Raw genomic sequence first — 23627 nt, 5'->3', positions numbered from 1 at the left:
GTGCAAATTGGTGATTGCAGAGGGTGGGTGAGGGGGGGGGGGGAAGGGCCATTCTTTGCAAACTCCAGCCAGTCTCTGAGTAGGTGTGAATTGCTGCTTGGGGAGGAGTGGGTGGGGACGGATCCAGTCTTTGCAAACTGGAGTCAGTCTTTGAGTACGTGTGAAGTGGTGATTGGGGGTGGGGGGATGGGGTCCCAGGGTTATGTTTCTGTTTCTCGAACCTGCAGTAAAACACGTTCAGATCGTTGGTCAGCTGACGATTGTCCAAGGAGCGTGGGGTTTTCCTCTTGTACCTGGTGATTTCTTGCAAGCCCTTCCAAACTGAAGAAGCATCATTAGCTGAGAACTTGCTCCTCAGCTTCTCAGAGTACCATTCCTTGGCAGCTCTGATTCCTCTTCTCAGCTTGTACTTGGCCTGCCTGTAGAGGTCTGTATCCCCGCTCCTGTAGGCCTCATCTTTTGACTGGCGGAGCTGTCTGAGTTCTGCTGTGAACCAGGGCTTGTTGTTGTTGAACCGGATCCGGGTCTTCAAGGGAATGCAACTGTCCTCGCAAGAGCTGACATAGGATGTCACAGTGTCTGTGTACTCATCGAGGCTTGTGGTTGTTTCCCTGAACACATTCCAATCACTGCAGTCAAAGCAGGACTGTAGTTTTTCAATGCCCTCGCTTGTCCACCTTTTCATTGTTCTGACCACAGGTTTAGCAGATTACTATCAGTCTTGGGGGTATATAACATGAAAAGAAACCTAAAGCATATATTGATCTAAAATTAATTTTTGTTCCCTTTACAAAGGGTTTGAATATCTTGATTCCAATCATAGATCGGATAAGATATGTGCAGAGCTTAAAAGAGATCGTTATTGATATTCCAGAACAATCTGCTGTCTCATTAGGTGAGTGCTGTGCTAAATTATTGTTCAACAATTTTTAGAATTGTTACACGATGTTTAGGATTTTCTTGTTTATAAATTTGTCATAGTGTTCTTTTTATAAATGTAAGTTAAAGACAGTAATGTTGGGTACTTGGAATTTTCTTTGCATAATCTATATACTAAAACTCTTATTTGTTTGTTCCTGAACTACAGCCAAAATGGTGCACGATAGCGCGACAATTTTAGGCCCACCTTACTCACCGTCATCCCTTTGGTGTTAATGGAAGAAGTTTCATTGAAATCGGTGTTATATTTTTAAAGTTATTCACATTTTTAAGTTTAAATCTATCTCCTAGGGAGGGGGGGAATGGGGGGAGGAGGATAAGGGGGGTTGAGGATAAGTGGGGTTGAGAGGGATGGAAGGGGGAGAGAGGGGAGAGAGAGGTGGTGGGGAGGCGAGCATGCTGCACGAATGCAGGAGAGGTTTGGGCCCAACAGGTCCATTGGGCCTAGTTCAATATAAATGTGTCCTATTTCAAATAATGTAGTTAAAGACAGTAATGTTGAGTACTTGGAGTTTTCTTTGCATAATCTATATACTAAAACTCTTATTTGTTTGTTCCTGAACTACTACCTTGGATGATATTCCTGTGGTAGTTGAATCTATAAAAGCTCAATGTTTATTTTCAGTGAAGCATCTTAAGGCAGTCATCCCATCTTGCATGCAAACTGTTTCCTCCATTACTAAAATTTATAAATATTCCACAATTGTAAAGTGATGACAGAACTTTAAAATTTCTGAGAGATGTGGGTCAAGCTGATTGTTCTTGGTTTTCCAAGAGTTATTTTCAGTCTTTTCTATTTAATCATGGATAGTATGAAATAAAAGGAAGATTGGCAAGGATTTGATCCTGCTGTGTGTTTCAACAGGTTTTTCAGCTGACTGATACTCAGCTCATCTGAGAGATTTCAATAGGAGAGAGAAAAGTTGGAAAGCAACTCAATATGTGGAAACGGAAAACCATGCTGCGCAAAGGAAGGCAAATGATCTTGCCTTGCCTGTGCCTCCTCTTTGATACAGCTGTACAATGAAATCCCATTCCTCATTCAAATACTATTCCCCATTACCCTTCATATTAGTTCATTTCAAATACTTTCTGTTGCCTGTTGAAAGGTCCTGTGGAATTTGATTGATCCCTGCTTTCAGGGACACATGTTCAGACTTCTGAAGAAGGGTCTCAACCCGAAACGTCACCCATTCCTTCTCTCCAGGGATGCTGCCTGACCCGCTGAGTTACTCCAGCATTTTGTGTCTACCTTTCATTTAAACCAACATCTGCAGTTATTTTTCCTACACACCTGTGAGGTGTTGGTCTGTGGAAACAGATGAACTTCTGTGTGACTGCTTTGAGTCGGTGAACTGGTCCATATTCAAGGACTCAGTGCCAATGTAAATGAGTACATCACTGGGTCATAGACTTCATTAGTAAATGTGCAGAAGACTGCACGCCAAAGATGTCAGTCTGGGATTTGAATGGTCCTTGTTTAAACCCACCTGTAAAATTGGCATGTAACAAAGGTAATGGTGGTTATGGGAGATTTCAATATGCAGGTAGACAGGGAAAATAAGGTTGGTACTGGACTCCAAGAAAGGTAGTTTGTAGAGTGCCTCCGAGATGGGTTCTTGGAGCAGCTTGTACTGGAGCCTACCAGGGAGAAGGCAATTCTGGATTTAGTGTTGTGTAATGAACCAGATTTGATAAGGGAACTCAAGGTAAGGGAACCATTAGGAAGGAGTTAGTGACCATAATATGATGTTTTAATCTGCAATTTGAGAGGGAGAAGGTAAAATCAGAAGTGTCAGTATTGCAATTGAACAAAGGGGACTATGGAGGCATGAGGGAGGAGCTGGCCAAAGTTGACTGGCAAAAGACCCTAGCAGGGATGACGGTGGAACAGCAATGGCAGGAATTTTGAGGAATAATCCAGAAGATGCAGGATCATTTCATTCCAAAGAGGAGGAAAGATTCTAAAGGGAGTAAGAGGCAACCGTGGCTGACAAGGGAAGTCAAGGACAGTATAAAATTAAAAGAGAAAACGTATAACATAGCAAAAATGAGCGGGAAGCCAGAGGATTGGGAACTTTTAAAGAACAACAGAATGTAACTAAAAAGGCAATAAGGGGAGAAAAGATGAAGTACGAAGATAAGCTAGCCAAAAATATAAAGGACGATAGGAAAAACTTCTTTAGGTTTGTGAAAAGGAAAGATTAATTAAGACAAATGAGGGTTGCTTGAAGACAGAAACAGGTGCATTTTTTAATGGGGAACAAGGAAATGGCAGACGAGTTGAACAGGTACTTTGGTTCTGTCTTCCTTAGTGAAGACAGAACCAATCTGCCAGATGTACTAGGGGACAGAGGATCTGAAGGGAATTCACATTAGTCAGGAAATGGTGTTGGGTAGACTGATGGGACTGAAGGCTGATAAATCCCCAGGGCCTGATGGTCTGCATCCCAGGCTACTCAAGGAGGTGGCTCTAGATATCGTGGACGCATTGGTGATTATTTTTCAATGTTCTATAGATTCTGGATCAGTTCCTGTGGATTAGAGGATGGCTAATGTTATCCCACTTTTTAAGAAAGGAGGGAGAGAGAAAGCAGGGAATTATAGACCAGTTAGCCTTACATTGGTGGTGGGGAAGATGCTGGAGTCAATTATTAAAGATGTAATAGCGGCGCATTTGGATAACAGTAACAGGATCGGTCCGAGTCAGCATGGATTTATGAAGGGGAAATCTTGCTTGACTAATCTTCTGGAATTTTTTGAGGATGTAACAAGTAAAATGGATAAGGGAGAGCCAGTGGATGTAGTGTATCTGGACTTTCAGAAAGCCTTTGATAAGGTCCCACACGGGAGATTAGTGGTCAAAATTAGAGCACATGGTATTGGGGGTAGGGTTCATAGATAGAGAATTGGTTGGCAGACAGGAAACAAAGAGTAGGAATAAACGGGTCCCTTTCAGAATGGCAGGTGGTGACTAGTGGGGTGCCGCAAGGCTCGATGCTGGGACTGCAACTATTTACAATATATATATCAATGATTTAGATGAAGGAATTAAAAGTAACATTAGAAAATTTGCAGATGACACAAAGCTGGGTGGCAGTGTAAACTGTGAAGAGGATGCTATGAGGATGCAGGGTGCCTTGGGTAGGTTGGGTAAGTGGACAGAAGCATGGCAGATGCAGTATAATGTGGATTATTGTGAGGTTATCCACTTTGGTGGCAAAAGAACAAGAAGGCAGATTACGATCTGAATGGTGTCAATTAGGAAAAGGGGAAGTGCAATGAGACCTGGGTGTCCTTGTATATCAGTCACTGAAAGTAGGCATTCAGGTACAGCAGGCAGTGAAGAAAGCTAATGGCATGTTGGCCTTCAAAACCCAAAGAGGATTTGAGTATAGGAGCAGAGGTCCTTTTGTACAGGATCCTGGTGCGACCCCACTTGGAGTATTGTGTGCAGCGTAGGTTCGCGAGGTTTATTCCCGGGATGGCGCGACTGTCATATGATGAAAGAATGGAACGACTGGGCTTGTATTCACTGGAATATAGAAGGATGAGAGGGGATCTTATGGAAACATTAAATTATTAAGGGATTGGACATTAGAGGCAGGAAACATGTTCCCAATGTTGGCGGAGTCCAGAACCAGGGGCCACCGTTTAAGAATAAGGGGTAGGCCATTTAGGGATATAAGGGGTAGGCCATTGCGTACAGTTTTGGTCTCCTAATCTGAGGAAAGACATTCTTGCCATAGAGGGAGTGCAGAGAAGGTTCACCGGATTGATTCCTGGGATGGCAGGACTTTCATATGAAGAAAGACCGGATAGACTCAGCTTGTACTCGCTGGAATTTAGAAGATTGAGGGGGGATCTTTATAGAAACTTACAAAATTCTTGAGGTGTTGGACAGGCTAGATGCATGAAGATTGTTCCCGATGTTGGGGAAGTCCAGAACAAGGGGTCACAGTTTAAGGATAAGGGGAAAGTCTTTTAGGACTGAGATGAGAAAGTTTTCTTTTCACACAGAGTGGTGAATCTGTGGAATTCTCTGCCACAGAAGGTAGTTGAGGCCAGTTCATTGGCTATATTTAAGAGGGAGTTAGATATGGCCCTTGTGGCTAAAGGGATCAGGGGGTATGGAGAGAAGGCAGGTACAGGATACTGAGTTGGATGATCAGCCATGATCATATTGAATGGCGGTGCAGGCTCGAAGGGCCGAATGGCCTACTCCTGCACCTATTTTTCTATGTTTCTATGTTTCTAGAACGTAAATGAGGGAAAACTTTCACTCATAGAGTTGTGCATTTGTGGAATTTTCTGCCTCAGAAGGCAGTGGGGGCCGATTCACTGGATGCATTCAAAAGAGAGTTAGAAAGAGCTTGTAGGGCTAGCGGAATCAATGGATATGGGGTGAAGGCAGGAATGGGGTACTGATTGTGATAATCAGCCATGATCACATTGAATGGCGGTGCTGGCTCGAATGGCCTACTCCTGCACCTATTTTCTATGTATTCATGTAATCCATATCCCTCTATATGGCAAATAAACTTGTTGTTGACAAAAACTTTCTGTAAATTCCCAATTGTTGGCAAAATGTTAAGATTCAATATTAAGGACAGGGTAACTGCACATTAAAAAAACCATAATGGGTCATGTCAGCCGACCTGTCACTGGCTGGCTATTGTCTATGTACATACTGCCGCAACCCATAATTTCATCCTCAACTGTCCTTGGAATGCCTGATGGAATATGGTAGGCAGCTTGTGCAATAAATATGGTGCACTGCAGTCTTTAACTGCTGTTACTAAAGACTATGACCTGATCTTTGCAGCACAGAAGGTTTAATTATTTTGAGGCAAAGACTCGTATCAAGAGCAGGAGATCTTAACATCTCTGAAAAGCATGACATTTTCCTTTGAATTGCTCTGCGAATTTCTTGAGGAATGATTGAAAAGAACAAGATAATACAGATTTAGCAACACACATTGGTTTCTTTATTGGGGAAAAATACCTTAATTATCCCCAAGTTTAAATTCAGGTTTATTGTCAACCACATGAGATACAAGGAGCTTCTGATGCTGGTGTACAAAACAAAGACACAAAGTGCTGGACTAACTCAGCGGGTCAGGCAGCATCACTGGAGGACATGGATAGGTGACATTTTGGGTCAGATCCGTATTCAGACCTATTGTGGTCATGGGGTGAGAGGTGGGGGCGGGACACTGTCTCGTAAGTGATAAGTGGATACAGGTGAGGTTTTTTTAAAATAAGTTGGACGGATCAAAAGGCAAGAGGTGACTTTTGTCATGTCCAGCGAGACACAAGCCCAATGAAAAATCTCACTCTCACCAGCATCACAGCCGGTGATTCACAGGCACATAGACAAACACAAATTGTACATAAATTACACAAAGCATAAAAAAAATAATGAAAACTGCAACAAAACAAGACATTAGTGTAAAAATATAATTAGAATAGGAAAGAAAAACACAAGTCAATTGTAGTGGAAGATGTGGACAGTATGTTGTGTTGGAAGATTTCAATGTTTCAATTTGGCCCCATAATGGAATACTTTAAGTGCTATATGGTAGAACTGGATGATCGGGCTTAAGTAATTTTGTATGGTAGAAAAAGCTGCAAACTCCCTTACGTTGAAATGAACTGTCAGCTTAATTTTTAATTCTGTTCCATTGCATCCAAGGTCATAATGCAACTTTGCTCTTGCGGGTATGGTAGACGGTTGGAGCTTTTATTTGCTTATAACTAGATTTATTTCCATCTTGACGTGCAAAATGCAAAAGCATTTCCCATTTGAATTCGGAATTCACTGAAAACATTATTTTTAAAACAATTGACAATGATAATGCAGTAACGTTATTTTGATGCCACCATCTGCTCTTTTGCTGACATGATTGTTAAGGGTGAGAGAACAGAATGTTTATCTTAGATAGTTTCTAGCAAACATAGTCCTTGCATTTGCCCACGCTTTAGAACTGTGTGCACTGATTGTTCCAATGCCTTGATAACATTTTCCAACATTATTGTTGATACTTTCAATATTGTACCATTAACCATGGAGAATTCAATGTTCATGCCGGTAGATAGTACGCTATTTACGGATGTGCCATAGAAAGCAGTTTATTGGGATGCATCACAGCATGGTTTGGGAACAGCTCCCGAAAAAGGGACAGTTTCTTCCCAGCTGCTATCGGGCATCTGAACCGCCCTCTCACCGATTGGAGTGCGGTCCTGATCTCCCATCATCCACATTGGAGACCTTTGAACTATCTTTAATCGATCTTTATCTTGCACTAAATATTGTACTCCTTATTTTTATCTGTACACTGTGAATGGCTTGATTGTAATCTTGTCTAGTCTTTTTGAAGATAGACACAAAATGGTGGATTAACTCAGCAGGCAGCCTCTCTGGATAGAAGGAATGGGTGGTGATTCGGGTTGAGACCCTACTTTCAGGCTGAGAGTCAAGGGAGGGAGACATAGCGATATAGAAGGGTAAGGTGTGAAAATGAGAGATCAAAGGGGACAAAGCTCAATGAAAATGTAGAATGAATCATTGTTAGCTGAGGGGAAGGTAACAACAAGACATGCAATCAGTAAAATTTAATCAGGAGGACAGTGACACTAGTCGGAGAATGAGGATGGGGAGGGATGGAGAGAGGGAAACAAGGGTTACTTGAAGTTAGAGAAATCAATATTCTTTGACTGGATAGCACACAACTAAAAAGCTTATCGCTGTATCTCAGTACAAATGACACTAATAAACTAAACTAAATCATTGTGTATATTTCTATTACTTCATCAAAGTATTCAGTCTGGTTAGGTAGATACAATTTGTCTTTAACAAATCCCTGCTGGCTAATTGTGTAATATTTTTCCAAGCGAGTCTTAATTCTGACCTTGACAATAATCTCTCATTTTTCCTTGCAGTGATGTTAGACTAATTGGCCTGTACACGCTAACTTTGTCTCTACTCTTAGAATGGCCATTTACCATTTGCATTGTGGACTTTTTTAGTTCTGAGTAGAATTGGAAAGGGATCAGATTGAGATTCCTAAATTTATATTTCAGCCAGGATTATTTTTGTTTTCAGAAGTAATCCGAACAAAGAAATGAATGCTTCAAGTCCCTCTCCCCCCCCCCCCTCAACCACCCCCACTCAACCCCCCTTATCCTCCCCCCTCCCTCCCTAGGAGATAAATTTTAACTTTAAAAATATAAGACCGATTTTAATGACATTTCTTCCATTAGCACCGAAGGGACGACGGTGAGTAAGGTTGGCCTAAAATTGTCACGCTATCGTGTACCGTTTTGGCTGCAGTTCAGGAACAAACAAACAAACAAGAGTTTTTGTATATAGATGATTTCTCATGTTTATTTCATTTACAAACCTGTATCTGCACTTGTATTAATTGTGCTGAAATAACCTGATTTATTTTTGTGCAACAAAGTTGATAGTAAATACTATTAGTTTTCTGAAGGAGTAATATTTTATCAAACATTGGGTATGTTTAAATATAACAATCTTTCATTTAATGTTACAGATAATGTGACTTTAAATATAGATGGTGTGCTATTTTTAAGAATAATGGATCCATACAAGGTAATACAAATCATGCTTGTAATCTTTTTACTCATTTTCTTCATTAAGTAAAATATCACAACTTCAAGTCTATGTGTATTTATGTAGCATTTTCAAGCTACCTGTTTTGTGATGAATTAGATATTTGAGCATGTCACTGCATGCCTCAGATATTGAATTTATCACAAAACGGCTAATTTTGTATTGTTACAAGACCGCACAAAGACCTCAAGATGTGATATTTGATGGTGAGGTATAAGCCCTACTATGTAGATGGAGGATAAAAAATTCTGGGCAGATATGGGGAATCAAGAACTAGAGGACATGGGTTTAAGGTGAGGGGGAACCTGAGGGGCAACTTTTTACACAAAGGGTGGTGGGTATAAGGAAGAGCTGCCAGAGGAGGTAGTTGAGGCAGGTACTATCACAACATTTAAAAGACATTTGGGCAGGTAAATTGATGGGATAGATTTAAGGGCCTGTCCCACTTAGGTGATTTTAACGCGACTGCCGGCGACTAGGCTGTCACCGAACGTTTGCCGTGGTGTCGCGGGCATGATCTGCTACTACTTTGACAGTCGCCTTTAAAATCGCGTAACTGGGACAGGACCTTTAGGATATGGGCCAAACGCACGCAGGTGGGACTAGGGTAGATGGGGCATGTTGGTCGGTGTGGGCAGGTTGGGCCAAAGAGCCTATTTCCACACTATATCACTCTACAGTCCTGTTCTACGGTGCTGTTACCATCTGAGTTACCATCTATCATGTAAAACCACTGTATGATCTCGGGTAACTATCTTGGTACTATTGAAGAAGAGCAAAGAAGCTATCCTTGTCTTATTTGGTATCTAAATTTCAGCCAGTATTACAAAAATTAACAGGTTATCTAGTTGCCTCTCATTACTGCTGTGGGAGCTTGGTTGCCATATTTCCTGTAATAACTATACTTCAGATTTATTGATGCCACTAATATTGCTGGTTTGAGCTGCACTTGCCCTGTTTCAAATTAGAGTATTACGTGCGTTTGGAGTGAATCTCAAAGTATATGCGGTAAGATATGTCTGGGAGGATCTTAATTCAATAAGCAAGGTAATATATTGTTAGATAAGTTTTGCTGCTGTCTCCTTAGAAAAGGTCCAGTTACTATACAGTAAATCATGCAATCAAGTTGAAAACAAGTGCAATAGAGCAAAGGGGAAGATACAGAGTGCAGAATAGAGTTCTCAGCATTGTAACACATCAGTTGCATAGATAATCCACAATGGGGTAGAGATGATTCGGACAGAACCCCAGTTTATGGAAGGATTGTTCAGAAGCTTGAATACAAAGGGGATGTTTCTCATCATTTTACACTACTCATTCGAGTAACCATTCGCTTCCTCTGTTCCAAATGCATAACAACGGCTAATCCAAAATTTCTTCATTCCTACAATTTCCCAGTCCCCAACAATATCCTCATAAATATCCGTTGCAAACTTTTTAGTGTAATCACACCATTCCTGTGATGTGGCTCGAACTGCACACATTACTTAGCAGTCGCCTTAACATTGTATAAAGTTCAAGCATAACCTCCATGGTCTTGTATTCTGTGACTTGGCCAACAGGCAAGCATCCTATGTGCATTTTTTCCACTTACAATCTTCTCAGGATCTATTCCTTCACTGTACAAAATATCCTCCCACTTATTGTATCCCTGCTTCGGTGCATTTGCCAAGTGCAGTACCCCACACTTCTGTGGATTAAATTTAATTCGCCTTTTTTCTGTCAGAGTGATCAGACCACCTATGTCTCCCAGCACTCTTAAGCTTTCATCCTCATTATCAATCACATATTACTTTTTATATTACCTGTAAGCTTCTTTTTCATGAAATAGAGACACAGAGTGCTGGAGTAACTCAGCAGGTCAGGCTGAATATGGATAGGTGACGTTTTGGGTCGGGACCCTTCTTCAGACCGATTGAGGGGTGGACGGAAAAGAGCTGGAAAAGGAGGGGCAGGACACTTTTTAATGATTAATTGGTGCTGAGTTATAATGGTTTGCAGTGATTAAAAGAATATCTTATTACCTACTTCTCTATTTCAGGCAAGTTATGGAGTTGAAGATCCCGAGTATGCTGTTACTCAGTTGGCCCAAACAACCATGAGATCAGAACTTGGGAAACTCTCATTGGACAGTGTTTTTAGGGTGAGTGACATAATTTAATTTCTTTTTTTTGTAGTTTATCTGTTGCTGTTATTAACATATCTGGTTCGAAGAAAATGGGTGCTGTCGTACCCTTTGGAGTACTGGATGGGAAAATCCATCTCCACTGGTCTTTTCAGGGGAAACAATGAAGGAATAGTGACAAATGGCCATCCAAATGAAAGGCAGCTCTGAGGAAAAGATGATGATGTGGCTGTGATATTGCAACTTCTAATTAGTGAGATTTGCAAGGATGGTGATGGTGGACATTGTTAGGATGATGCCTGTATTTCATCATGTAGAGCAAATGTGCTACAGTCAAAAAGATACAGGCGAATGATTAGTAATCTGGGAGCCTGGACCAAAGGTCCAGAGACGTGCAACGCAGCAGATGATGAATTGTAATGCATTTAATTAAAGAACTAGAATTAATAATGATGATTGAGAAACTACCAGATTGTTATTAAAATCCCAGATGGTTCACTTGTGCCCTTCAGTTTGAGGACATTGTCTGTCCTCAGCTGATCTGTTCTCTGTGAGATTTTAAATCAACAGCAATATGGTGTACTTTTTATTTCCTCCAAGTAACTGACTCATTTGTACCAAAAAGATTGGACAAATTATTCATTCCAGTTAGCTCGCCCATAATCATAGTTTTAATGTGACTTGTTCAGTGAGGTATTTGGTATTTGTGCAGCATCCCCCGAGATTTTTCCTTAATGGCTCGAAGCATGTCTTTGCATTTCCCAGGACATTCTGCATGTTTGAGTAAAGCACCAGCTTTCATGACAAAATTCACAATCTCCTTAAAAGAAGCAAGATTATTTCCAGTCTTAATTACCGCATCTGAAAAACAGCAGGAGTTCTTTGTGTATTTTTCCTGAAATCAAATTTCAAAATACAGAACAGCTTTCTCGCATAGTTTGCAGAATTCATAAACAGCCGCATCGAACCAGCTCAAAACATTGTCGTTATGTTGATTTAATTTAAATTATAGAACCCAAATGACAATGAAAACGGATCCATCTTTTTTAAAGACATTTTTAATGACTGATTAACCAATTTTACTAAATACTAATAAAAATAGGAAAAAGTCCCAATTGAGCCAAAAGTCCCATCATCATAATAACATTTTATCTTGTAATTTTCCTAATTCTCAAATAAAACATAGGTATTGTAAATACTGTAATTCCAACCATTTAAGTTGATGTGCTATCTGATGGTTCATTTGCATGTCGTATTGAAGACTAAAGATCTCTTTCATTGTTTTGCAGGAAAGGGAAGTATTGAATATGAATATGGTCACCCAAATAAATCAAGCTGCAGATTCCTGGGGAATCCGCTGCTTAAGATACGAGATCAAGGATATCCATGTTCCACCTAAAGTGAAGGAAGCCATGCAGATGCAAGTACGTATGAGCTTTGCGGTTTTCTATACGAAGAAAAAAACAGGTCCATTAAATATTCTTTGGCTGGGAGTGTAATATTCATGGGGAAATATGATGGAGGGAGCAATCATGCACAACCAATTTTAGAATATTTATTGTGTTTTATTTGCTTTAACTTTTCAACAAAGGATTTTAGGAAGTATAAGAAGAGCCAGTGCTGCCGTCGCAGCTGCGGCTTGCCTGCAGTCCGTCTGTCTTTTGTGTTTTTTGTTGTTTTTGTCTGAATTGTAGTTTTAATATGGTGTAGGGTTTGTATGTTATGTTTGGGGGGGGTGGGAGGGAACGGGAACTGTAAAATTCTCTCTCCCGAACGGAGACGCGACATTTGTTTCTGTGTCGTGTCCCCGTTCCCGTTGCGGCCTACCAGCGGCCATGCACCTGGGACCACCTGGGGCTCTGATTCGCAGAGCCCGCGGCACGGACTCACCACCTGGGGCGCTGGCTGCTTTCGGATGCTGCGGGAGCGACTGCGACTCGTCTCCGGAGGCTCCGGCGCGGGCCGCGTGGACGTCGGAAGCCCACAGGCCACTGGATGGGGGCCGACATCGGGAGCACCGGCAGCGGCAGCGACAGCGTCTTCGCCCGCCCCGAATCGTGGGGCTTGGGTCGGCCCGCCGCGGACCTTTCACCGTCTGGAATAGGCCGCGGGATTTTCACCGCCCAGCGGGGGCTTCAATGTCGGGATCCCCGACCGCCCCGATGTGACAACGACAACAGCCTGACCGCGGGAGAAGACGGCAGGGGAAGAGAAAAGACATTGTGGCCTTCCATCACAGTGAGGTGGGACTGGAGGAGACTCACTGTGATGGATGTTTCTTTTTGTTTGGTGTTAGTTTGAGATTGTATGTGTTATTGCATTTTTATTGATTATTCTTATTGGTCTTATTGTTCAACTGCGGGTAATGTTTCATTTCACTACACATTTATGTGTATGTGACAAATAAACGACTATTGACTATTGAGATGACTGCAGATGCTGGTACAAATCGAAGGTTTTTATTCACAAAATGCTGGAGTAACTCAGCAGGTCAGGCAGCATCTTGGGAGAGAAGGAATGGGTGATGTTTCCGGTCGAGACCCTTCTTCAGACTGATGTCAGGGGGGCGGGACAAAGGAAGCATATAGGTGGAGACAGGAAGATAGAGGGAGATCTGGGAAGGAGGAGGGGACGGGAGGGACAGAGGAACTATCTAAAGTTGGAGAAGTCGATGTTCATACCACTGGGCTGCAAACTGCCCAGGCGAAATATGAGGTGCTGTTCCTCCAATTTCCGGTGGGCCTCACTATGGCACTGGAGGAGGCCCATGACAGAAAGCTCCATGTACTTCCCCCCTTAACTCCATCCAAGGACCCAAACAGTCTTTCCAGGTGAGACAAAGATTCACCTGCACCTCCTCCAACCTCATCTATTGCATCCGCTGCTCTAGATGTCAACTTATTTACATCAGCGAAACCAAGCGCAGGCTCGGCGATCGCTTCGCTGAACACGTGCGCTCGGTCCGCATTAATCAAACTGATCTCCCGGTGGCCGAGCACTTCAACTCCCCCTCCCATTCCCAGTCTGACCTTTCTGTCATGGGCCTCCTCCAGTGCCATAGTGAGGCCCACCGGAAATTGGAGGAACAGCACCTCATATTTCGCCTGGGCAGTTTGCAGCCCAGTGGTATGAACATCGACTTCTCCAACTTTAGATAGTTCCTCTGTCCCTCCCGTCCCCTCCTCCTTCCCAGATCTCCCTCTATCTTCCTGTCTCCACCTATATCCTTCCTTTGTCCCGCCCCCCTGACATCAGTCTGAAGAAGGGTCTCGACCCGAAACGTCACCCATTCCTTCTCTCCCGAGATGCTGCCTGACCTGCTGAGTTACTCCAGCATTTTGTGAATAAAAAGGATTTTAGGAAGATTCTTCTGCTTAAATATTATTCCTGTTTGTTCCAAAATGTTTTTTTCATCATACTCTGCATTCCTCCCTCTCCATTTTCCATCATTAGTTCTCACTGGGCCACATACTGACCCATTGTGGAGAAGGAAGCTTGTCACCTGCCTCAAAGCTCCCCAATGATCAACCACATGCAGCCCTGCCCAAAGATGCTGTTGAGAACAAGAGTCCTGTGTTTACTAAAGTGTTCCCTCCTTCTTGATGAAAGAACATTTGCAATCGTGTTCATACTCTTCCCCACTTGCTTCACAGTTGATCATTTACGTACACAGCATTCCTGAGGCAACATCTGTCTTCGTGAGTAGGTATCCGTGGAGCTTATCAATGTTCCCGACTACAAAATGTAACAAAATATGTTACAATCTAACAATCAATCAATCTAAGTAGATTGAATAGATTTAGAACTGGTAATTTTGTGCTGTATTATTTTTGTATCAGTATGTAAAGATATCTGCCTGACATCTAATTTGAGGGTGTGCAGAGAATATGGATTGTTCATTTGATTGAATTTTTTTAGGTTGAAGCTGAAAGGAAAAAGCGTGCCAGGGTGCTGGAATCTGAAGGGACCAGAGAAGCTGAAATCAATATCGCTGAAGGGAAAAAAAAATCTCGAATTCTGGCTTCTGAGGCAATAAAAATAGAAACGATCAACCAGGCAGCAGGTCAGCTTTTAACTGATGATGATTTTTTATTCATCTTGCTACGTCTCCAACATGCACAGAGGATTTTTTGTAAATTGAAGATTGTGATTAGATTGCTAAGTGCTTCTGAAGTATTTTGAAAAATAATTTCAATATGTTTACACACTATATGTGATACATAATAGTTGTTCTTTCGCATTATTGCTACTGGGTTAGAAACTCAACTTTTTAAAACTATTTCTTAGTGGGATTGATAATGGGCGCAGGGTGACTTCATTTTTATGGTGCTCCTGTCAAGTAATTCTGTTTTTGTCGTCCACTTCCCAATGACATCAACTGTTTGTTCCATCTGGCATCACATGTCTCCTAGTTAAAGAGGAAATAAGTTAACAAGTTAAGCATATTTGTTGGTAAAATTAGATGCTTAAAGTGGAGCTTCTCATGTCATGCTCCTATCTGGTGCATGATATTTTATATTCCAATCTTTTGACTTTCATAGGTGAAGCCAATGCAGTCATCGTTCAAGCAAAAGCAAAAGCAGAATCTATTCATATGCTTTCTGAAGTCCTTAGTCAACAAGTAAGATGAAGTGAATCATATAATTAATAAAGGATTCAGTCCTGTTTTTGGTGCAGTGGAATGAAAATAGATTATTAATCAACTTTTTTTGTCACTTTATGCAATTAACAGTATGGAGGTCAGGCCGCGTCATTGAGTGTGGCAGAGCAGTATGTATCTGCCTTTAACAACCTGGCTAAGCAGAGCAATACAATTCTACTTCCAGCAAACACAGGTGATGTCACCAGCATGGTGTCACAGGTAAGAAGTCTATTGCCCCTTTTAAGTTTTTAAGGTGATACATCTTCTAGTAGATTTTTTTTAAAATGTGTTCATTTCCCGGATTTGGGCATCAGTGCCAAGCTATCATTTTTGCCCTGAAGAAGGTGGTGCATATACACTCGAATTAGATTTTAATTTGACACCCTCTTATTGGAATAGACTGCATGCATGCAATTGAAGCACAGATCATTTTTATCAAACACCAAGAAAAAGATTAAAGAGCAGATTAGCATCTCTTTGGACAGCTTAAGAATGGTAATTGTCCAAATAGGAAATATAAATGCTTGATTACAGTTGTGAGAATGACATAGAGATAATGGCTATAATTGTCCTGCGTAGTAAAGCAGAAAATAACACTAAGAAGACTTGAAAAGTGATAGAAGCTGATTAAGGATATGTTTGAAAGAGGTGAAGGCTAAAGTGATACCTAAGTATTATACAGAGAAGAATTTTAATTCAGCTGTTTAACTGGAGGCTAACTGCTTAAGCAAATGACATAATGAAAAATATGTTCCAGTGAGGAATAGAAAGATGTTTCATGGATAAACAGAGGTCATGTAGCTTCATGAGATTTTAAAAGAGCCTCATGAAAATGGAGAGGGAATACTGAATTATATAAATCGTTGGAAGGAAGGAAGGAAAAAATGAGTCCGATCATTGAGTAAGAATGCAGGTTACCATGAACATTAAAGAAAATATCAAGTTTCAAAAACACAGCTGAGAAGATGGGATTGCTCAAATGAATGGAGGAGATGACTTCCTACTTGCAAGATGCCTCTTAAAGTCAACTTCTGTTCAGTTTACTTCTTGAATTACTCAATGTCAAATTTTGCTTGCTAATCGTCCTGTAAAGTACTTTGTCCCGAGACCACATGAAGGGGTCTGGATATGTTGAGGATCATATCCCTATAGAATTACTGTAATTTTCCAAACTCTTATGTAATAAATAGAAATTGTACCGAAAGAATGAAAGATAGCAGATGTGAAAAGTTAATTAATGTGGAAATCTAAAGGCAATCAAAGGTGGCACAGTGGTTGAGTTGCTGCCTTACAGCGCTTACAGAACCAGAGACCCGGGTTCAATCCCAGCTACGGGTGCTTTTCTGTACAGAATTTGTATATTCTCCCCGTGACGTGCGTGGGTTTTCTCCGAGACCTTTGGTTTCTTCCCACACTCCAAAGACGTACAGGTTTGTAGGTTAATTGGCTTGGTATAAATGTTAAAATTCCCCCCCAGTGTAGGATGGTGTTAGTGTCCGGGGATCGCTGTTCGGTGCGGACTTGGTGCTCCGAAGGGCCTGTTTCCGCACTATATCTCTAAACTAAACTAAATTCAGCATGTGTTGTGGCTCAAACTAAATGTTCAAAAACTCTTGAATGATAGCCATTTTCAAAAATAAAAGGTTTGAGGGAACTTTAAGTTAAAGGTATACCAAAGAATCCAAGACTTGACCTTGATCATTAGCATTAGCATGTAATGATGAAATTAATGACCCAGATCATGATGACAATAGACAATAGAAAATAGGCCCTTTGAGCCAGCGCCGCCATTCACTGTGACCATGGCTGATCATCCACAATCAGTACCCCGTTCCTGCCTTCTCCCCATATCCCTTGACTCCGCTATCTTTAAGAGCTCTATCTAACTCTATCTTGAAAGCATCCAGAGAATCAGCCTCCACTGCCTTCTGAGGCAGAGAATTCCACAGATTCACAACCCCCTGGGTGAAAAGGTTTTTCCTCATCTCCATTCTAAATGGCCTACCCCTTATTCTTAAACTGTGACCCCTGGTTCTGTACTCCCCCAACATCGGGAACATGTTTCCTGCATCTAGCATGTCCAATCCCTTGATGATCTTATATGTTTCAATAAGATCCCCTCTCATCCTTCTAAATTCCAGTGTATACAAGCCCAGTTGCTCCATTCTTTCAACATACGACAGTCCCGCCATTCCGGGAATTAACCTTGTGAACCTACGCTGCACTCCTTCAATAGCAAGAATGTCCGTCCTCAAATTTGGAGACCAAAACTGCACACAATACTCCAGGTGTAGTCTCACCAGGGCCTTGTACAACTGCAGAAGGACCTCTTTGCTCCTCTCCTCAACTCCTCTTGTTATGGAGGCCATCATGCCATTAGCTTTCTTCACTGACTGTTGTACCTGCCTGCTTACTTTCAGTGACTGGTGTACAAAGACACCCAGATCTCGTACTTCCCCTTTTCCTAACTTGACACCATTCAGATAATAATCTGCCTTCTTGTTCTTGCCACCAAAGTGGATAACCTCACATTTATCCACATTAAACTGCATCTGCCATGCATCTGCCCACGCACTCAACCTGTCCAAGTCACCCTGCATTCTCATAGCATCCTCACAGTTCACTCTGCCACCCAGCTTTGTGTCATCGGCAAATTTGCTCATGTTAGTGACAGAACATCAACAAGTTCTTGTGTGTGTCAGCATGTCCTGGATTTACACCCTATAGTGTATAGGTACGTAAATACAGAATGTCCTTGAGATTGGATGCAAAGGTATTAGAAATAAGTTAACAAATTATGCTCCCATATTAGTTTGGGTTTCATATACCTACAAGTTTCTTTAAGTACTGGCAATTGTTTGAGAACTCAGTTGTTGTTCTTCATTTGTGAGTTCAGATGGGAATGTTAATAAATGCATCCAAACTAAATATAATTCGGCCTATACAATTTCCAGCTGGATACAATTTAAAAAATAGTCAAAATTGGGAACCCTGACCCACCAATAATTAAGAACTGGGAATATCAACCACAAGTTTAATTGTCCTTGATTTTCCTGGGTGATATTTGTTAAATCACTTCAGAGATCAAATCTGGTAACATTTTCTGCTCTGTAGAATTTACTGTACTGCAATTATTTGGTGAAATTCCAGTATTAAGGATTTTGTCATCAACCATATTGACGCCTGACAATTCGGATTTTAATGCCTTGTCCTTGTAGGTGATTTCTGGTTGATCTGTATTTCATATGCTCATATTGCATGCTGTATGCACTGTCATTGCTTTGACTAGACTGCTATGTGTGTTTAATGTTCATCTTTCTCAATTGCACGTCAAAGGCCATGGGGATTTACAGTGCTCTCACTAAACCGGAAGTAATGAAGGAGAAACTGACAATGGATGCTGCTTATCCTGACAAATCGCAACGGGTCAGTGGGAATCAGACATTCCATTCAGAGACGTAACAATCTGAAATTTCTACTGAATGACAACAGAAATTGAAATTGCAGAATTTCTCAGATTCTGACTGTTCTGAGATGAACATTTCATGTCACAACAATTTTATACTCGTAGAAGAATTGATATTGTTTGCTGCTTGTATACTTATTCCTTCTGTTGAACTTCATCATGGATATAAGAAAAAAAAATGGATGAATTGATTGCGATCAGTTTGCAAAATTTCCTGAGAAAGAAATTAAATGTTTAATTATTTCTTCACCCTCAATGTTTAGTGGTCTCAATATTTCTTTTTTTGCCATGCAACTATTCATATTGTTTACAACTGGGGATAAAGATGAACAGTTATTCTGTTTGGGATGATCGCAATGTGAGATGGTACCCTTGGCAGCAGAAGGTTTTGCCTGTGAAAGAGGAAAAGGTTAGAAAATGAAGAGAGAAGGGCAGCTACCAATTATAACAAATGTAACGATAGTGAATAATCGGATACAATTGTGAGAAAAGTATGCAGGTAAAATTCCAAGCAGATTTGACATGTAAATTACAAGCAGACATTATAGTTCATTCTTGTGGATAACTTTAAAAACAGGAAATTAATAATAGTTCAGAAACAATTCCGGTTTAATTGGTGCTAATTCAAGCATTATATTTATGCTGCAAATTTGAAATAATTAGTTTGTTCTAAATACTACCACTGCTTTGTTTCTATTTGGGGAAAGACTATGATGGCCTGGTGGCTGTTATTGGACCTTTATCTTGGGCAGTGAATCTGGAGCTGCAAGTTTTGAATTCCATTGCAGCAATTGAGGAATTTAAGATGCAGTAATTAACTAAATGTGAGGGATAAAGCAGTGTCAGTAATGCTATCGACAAAACAAAATCAAGTCCAATTGAGTTTATTGGCATATGCACAAGTGCGGCGAAACATTGGTGCAATGATAATCTTGCTTGTGGCAGCATCACATGCACATAGTCTCAGACAACACACAAAAACATAAATTATACATCAATTAATTACAAGGCATTGAAAAGAAAATGACTGTTTTAAAGAAAAACGTGTGCAAAATATACACAGAGTTTTTGCAAAGCCCTAAGAGAATCAATGGAAATGGGGATCGTGTAGGAAATTGCCAGAAATGGGAAAAATATAGAATATTTCCCGTTCTAAATTTAAAGGTATCCTGGGGATCATGTGATGATCCCAGTCAAACATCTGTCAATAGCTCTGCACCTCCAATATTAGCTTGTTTTCTCTCTGTGTATGACACCTTTTATTTAACTTGCATAGGACTTGTGTTACAATATCATATCATCATATCATATATATACAGCCGGAAACAGGCCTTTTCGGCCCTCCAAGTCCGTGCCGCCCAGTGATCCCCGTACATTAACACTATCCTACACCCACTAGGGACAATTTTTACATTTACCCAGCCAATTAACCTACATACCTGTACGTCTTTGGAGTGTGGGAGGAAACCGAAGATCTCGGAGAAAACCCACGCAGGTCACGGGGAGAACGTACAAACTCCTTACAGTGCAGCACCCGTAGTCAGGATCGAACCTGAGTCTCCGGCGCTGCATTCGCTGTAAAGCAGCAACTCTACCGCTGCGCTACCGTGCCGCCCTACCGTGCATATCCTCTGAAGGCCATGATTGTATCATATTTGCAGGTGAAAGTGGTGAGTGTTGAGCAGGAGATGGAATGAGTGACATTACTAAAGTGCCAAATAATGTGTGTCTTATGTTTTATTTCAAATATATTACTTTAATCATCTGGAAGGAAGACAATTCAATCCAGCTTTCTCTAGAATATTTTAATGCAGACACATTTCAAAACTAAACATATTACATTTTAAGTATTACATTATGTTACAAAGTACATCCATGTTTCACTATTTTCAATACAAGCCATATCATTCCATTTACATTAAATCATGGCACCAATTTTCCATCACAAAAATGGCATGATGATTTTTTTTCAGCATGGGTTGCAGCACCTCTGTGTGCAATAGTGGAAGGGCCGGCAACAAAGGTTTTTCTTCACCGAGCCTTTGTAATGACTGCACCAAGCTTCAATGTTGCCCTTGGCAAATAGCACTGCACTTGTAATGTTCAGTCTGCAACATTCAGTTGGGGACATGTGTAGGAAGGAACTGCAGCTACTGGTTTAAACCGAAGAAGTATGACACAAAAAGCTGGAGTAACTCAGCAGGACAGGCAGCATTTCTGGAGAGAAGATTCAAATGAGTGATGTTTCGGGTCGAGACCCTTCTTCAAACTGGTTAGGGATAAGGGAAATTAGAGATATAGATGATGATGTGGAGAGATAAAGAACAATGAATTAAAGATATGCAAAAAAGTTACGATGATAAAGGAAACAGGCTATTGTTAGCTGTTTGTAGGGTTGAAAAGAGAAGCTAGTGGGACTTGGGTGGGGGAGGGATAGAGAGAAAGGGAATGCCGAGGCTACCTAAAGTGAGAGAAATCAATATTCATACCACTGGGCTGTAAGCTGCCCAAGTGAAATATGAGATGCTGTTCCTCCAATTTGCGTTTAGCCTCACTCTGACAATGGAGGAGACCTAGGACAGAAAGGTCTGTAGGAATGGGAGGGAGAATTAAAGTGTCCGGCAACCGGGAAATCAGGTAGGTTCAGATGGGCTGAGCGAAGGTGTTCTGCGAAACGATCGCCCAGTCTACATTTGGTCTCACCAGTGTATAAGAGTCCATATCTTGAACGACGGATACAGCGGAGGAGGTTGGAGTGAATCTCTGCCTAACCTGAAAGGACTGTTGGGGTCCCTGAACAAAATTGAGGAAGGAAGTATAGGGACAGTTGTTGCATCTTCTGCGGTTGCAGGGGAAGGTACCTGGGGAGGGGGTGGTTTGGGTGGGAAGGTCTGAGTTAACCAGAGAGTTGCGGAGGGAATGGTCTCTGACGGAAGGTGGAAAGGGGTGGAGATGGGAAAATGTGGCTAGTGGTGGGATCCCGTTGAAGGTGGCGGAAATTTTGGAGGATTATGTGTTGTATGCAATGGCTGATGGGATGGAAGGTAAGGACTAGGGGGACTCTGTCTCTTGCGACTAGGGGGAGGGGGAGCAAGGGGTACCGAGGAGATACAAGAGGGCATCATTTATGATGGGAGAGGGGAACCTCCATTCCCTAACGAATGAGGACATCTCGGATATCCTGGTATGGAACACCTCATCTTGGGCACAGTTGTGTCGATAGAGGAATTGGGGATTGAGTCTTTGCAGGAAGCAGGGTGGGAAGAAGTGTAGTCGAGATAGTTGTGGGAGTCGGTGGGTTTGCAAGAGACGGTTAAGATAGATAGTTGGGGACGGCTCCTTTACGCACTGGAAGACCAACGAGTTATGAGTGGACCAAAGTCCCATCTTTCACTGAGTTATCCAGTTACAGTTGATGATTGTCTTTGCATGTGGCACTGAAAACCTCCGATAGAGCAAAGTGTCCTGTGTTGTGCCACATTTGAGAAAAACCTCAATCGTGTAGTTTAGCTAAATAGCAAGTGCTGGGGGAACTCAGTGGGTCAGGCAGTATCTGTGGAAGGGATGGATGGGTGGGCAGTGTTTTAGGTCTGGACCTTTCATGCTGATTGTAGTGGGGGTAGAGAGCAAGAAAAGATGGGTGTTGGATAAAGCGTGGCAAGTGATAGATGGAAGAAGGGTTCTGACCCGAAATGTCACCTATTCCTTTACTCCAAAGATGCTGCCTGACCCGCTGAGTTACTCCAGCATTTTATGACTATATATTCAGTTTAACCAGCATTTGCAGTTTATTCCGACACAAGTGACAGATGGATACAGGTGAGGGGTAATTTGATTGGCAGCGAAGGTGCAAAATGAAAAGGAGACAAAAGCGTGTTAGATAAAGAAAGTGGAGTGAAATGTAAAGCCAGAGGGAGGGATAGAGGTGGAAGGGATAAAAGAGGGGCAGGATAGTGATAAAAATGTGTGCGCACCAAGGTGGGAGAGGGAGAAGGGCGGGAAAGTGTTAATGTTCAGTTGGATTATAGGCTTCCTAAGTGGAATATGAAGTGCTGTTCCTCTAGTTTTTATGTGGGCTCACTCTCACAATGGAGGAGGGCCAGGACAGAAAGGTCAATATGGGAATGGGAAAGGTAATTAAATTGTCCAGCAACCGGTAGATCTAGCAGGCCTTGGCGGACTGAGCACGTTTAGTGAAATGGTCGCTGAGTCTCGGTCCTGGTCCCTTGGTCTTGCCGATGTAAGCTATTTGAACAGCTTCCTCAACTCAACTCAAGCAACCCAGACTGGAAGAGACCTTGGGTGTTGTCTGTGGGAGATATTCCTTGAAAACTAGTTTTCATCCATATTCCAAAGATTGTGCAGTTGGCCACTGTAAATTGCCCCCAGTGTGTAGATAAGTGTAGATCAGAGAGTTGTAAATCTGGAATTCTCTGCCTCAGAAGGCAGTGGAGGCCAATTCTCTGGATGCTTTCAAGAGAGAGCTAGATAGAGCTCTTAAAGATAGCGGAGTCAGGGGGTATGGAGAGAAGGCAGGAAAGGGGTACTGATTGTGAAGGATCAGCCATGATCACATTGAATGGCGGTGCTGGCTCGAAGGGCCAAATGGCCTACTCCTGCACCTATTGTCTATAAGTAGTAGAATCTGGGAGAATTGATGGGAATGTGGGATTGGTGTACCATCAGTGTAAATGAGTGTCTGCCTAACAGCAGAGATTTGTGGGAGTCTCGAACCAGAGGCCGTAGCCTCAGAATAAAAGGACGTGAGTTTAGAAAGGAGATGAGGAGGAATTTCTTCAGTCAGAGGGTGGTGAATCTG

General features: G+C 41.7%; 1 protein-coding gene across 2 annotated transcripts in view; it reads left to right on the top strand.

The window, feature by feature from the left end:
- Window positions 1-19054, top strand: part of stoml2 (stomatin (EPB72)-like 2) — a 35236-nt gene extending 16182 nt beyond the window's left edge. The window contains exons 3-10 of one of the 2 annotated variants that reach the window (XM_078396480.1): window positions 796-895; window positions 8496-8554; window positions 10617-10718; window positions 11990-12124; window positions 14619-14763; window positions 15242-15321; window positions 15433-15561; window positions 18679-19054. In XM_078396480.1, coding sequence (XP_078252606.1) covers window positions 796-895; window positions 8496-8554; window positions 10617-10718; window positions 11990-12124; window positions 14619-14763; window positions 15242-15321; window positions 15433-15561; window positions 18679-18804 — 876 coding nt within the window. In that variant the 3' untranslated portion in view covers window positions 18805-19054. The remainder of the gene's footprint in view (window positions 1-795; window positions 896-8495; window positions 8555-10616; window positions 10719-11989; window positions 12125-14618; window positions 14764-15241; window positions 15322-15432; window positions 15562-18678) is intronic. The other variant, XM_078396471.1, reaches the window with a different exon arrangement.
- The last annotated feature ends 4573 nt before the right edge of the window (window positions 19055-23627 follow it).

The sequence above is a fragment of the Rhinoraja longicauda genome, chromosome 1, assembly GCF_053455715.1.
Source record: "Rhinoraja longicauda isolate Sanriku21f chromosome 1, sRhiLon1.1, whole genome shotgun sequence".
Lineage (NCBI taxonomy): Eukaryota > Metazoa > Chordata > Chondrichthyes > Rajiformes > Arhynchobatidae > Rhinoraja > Rhinoraja longicauda.
Note: the sequence above shows the minus strand (reverse complement) of the source record. Positions and strands in the feature narration are given on the sequence as shown.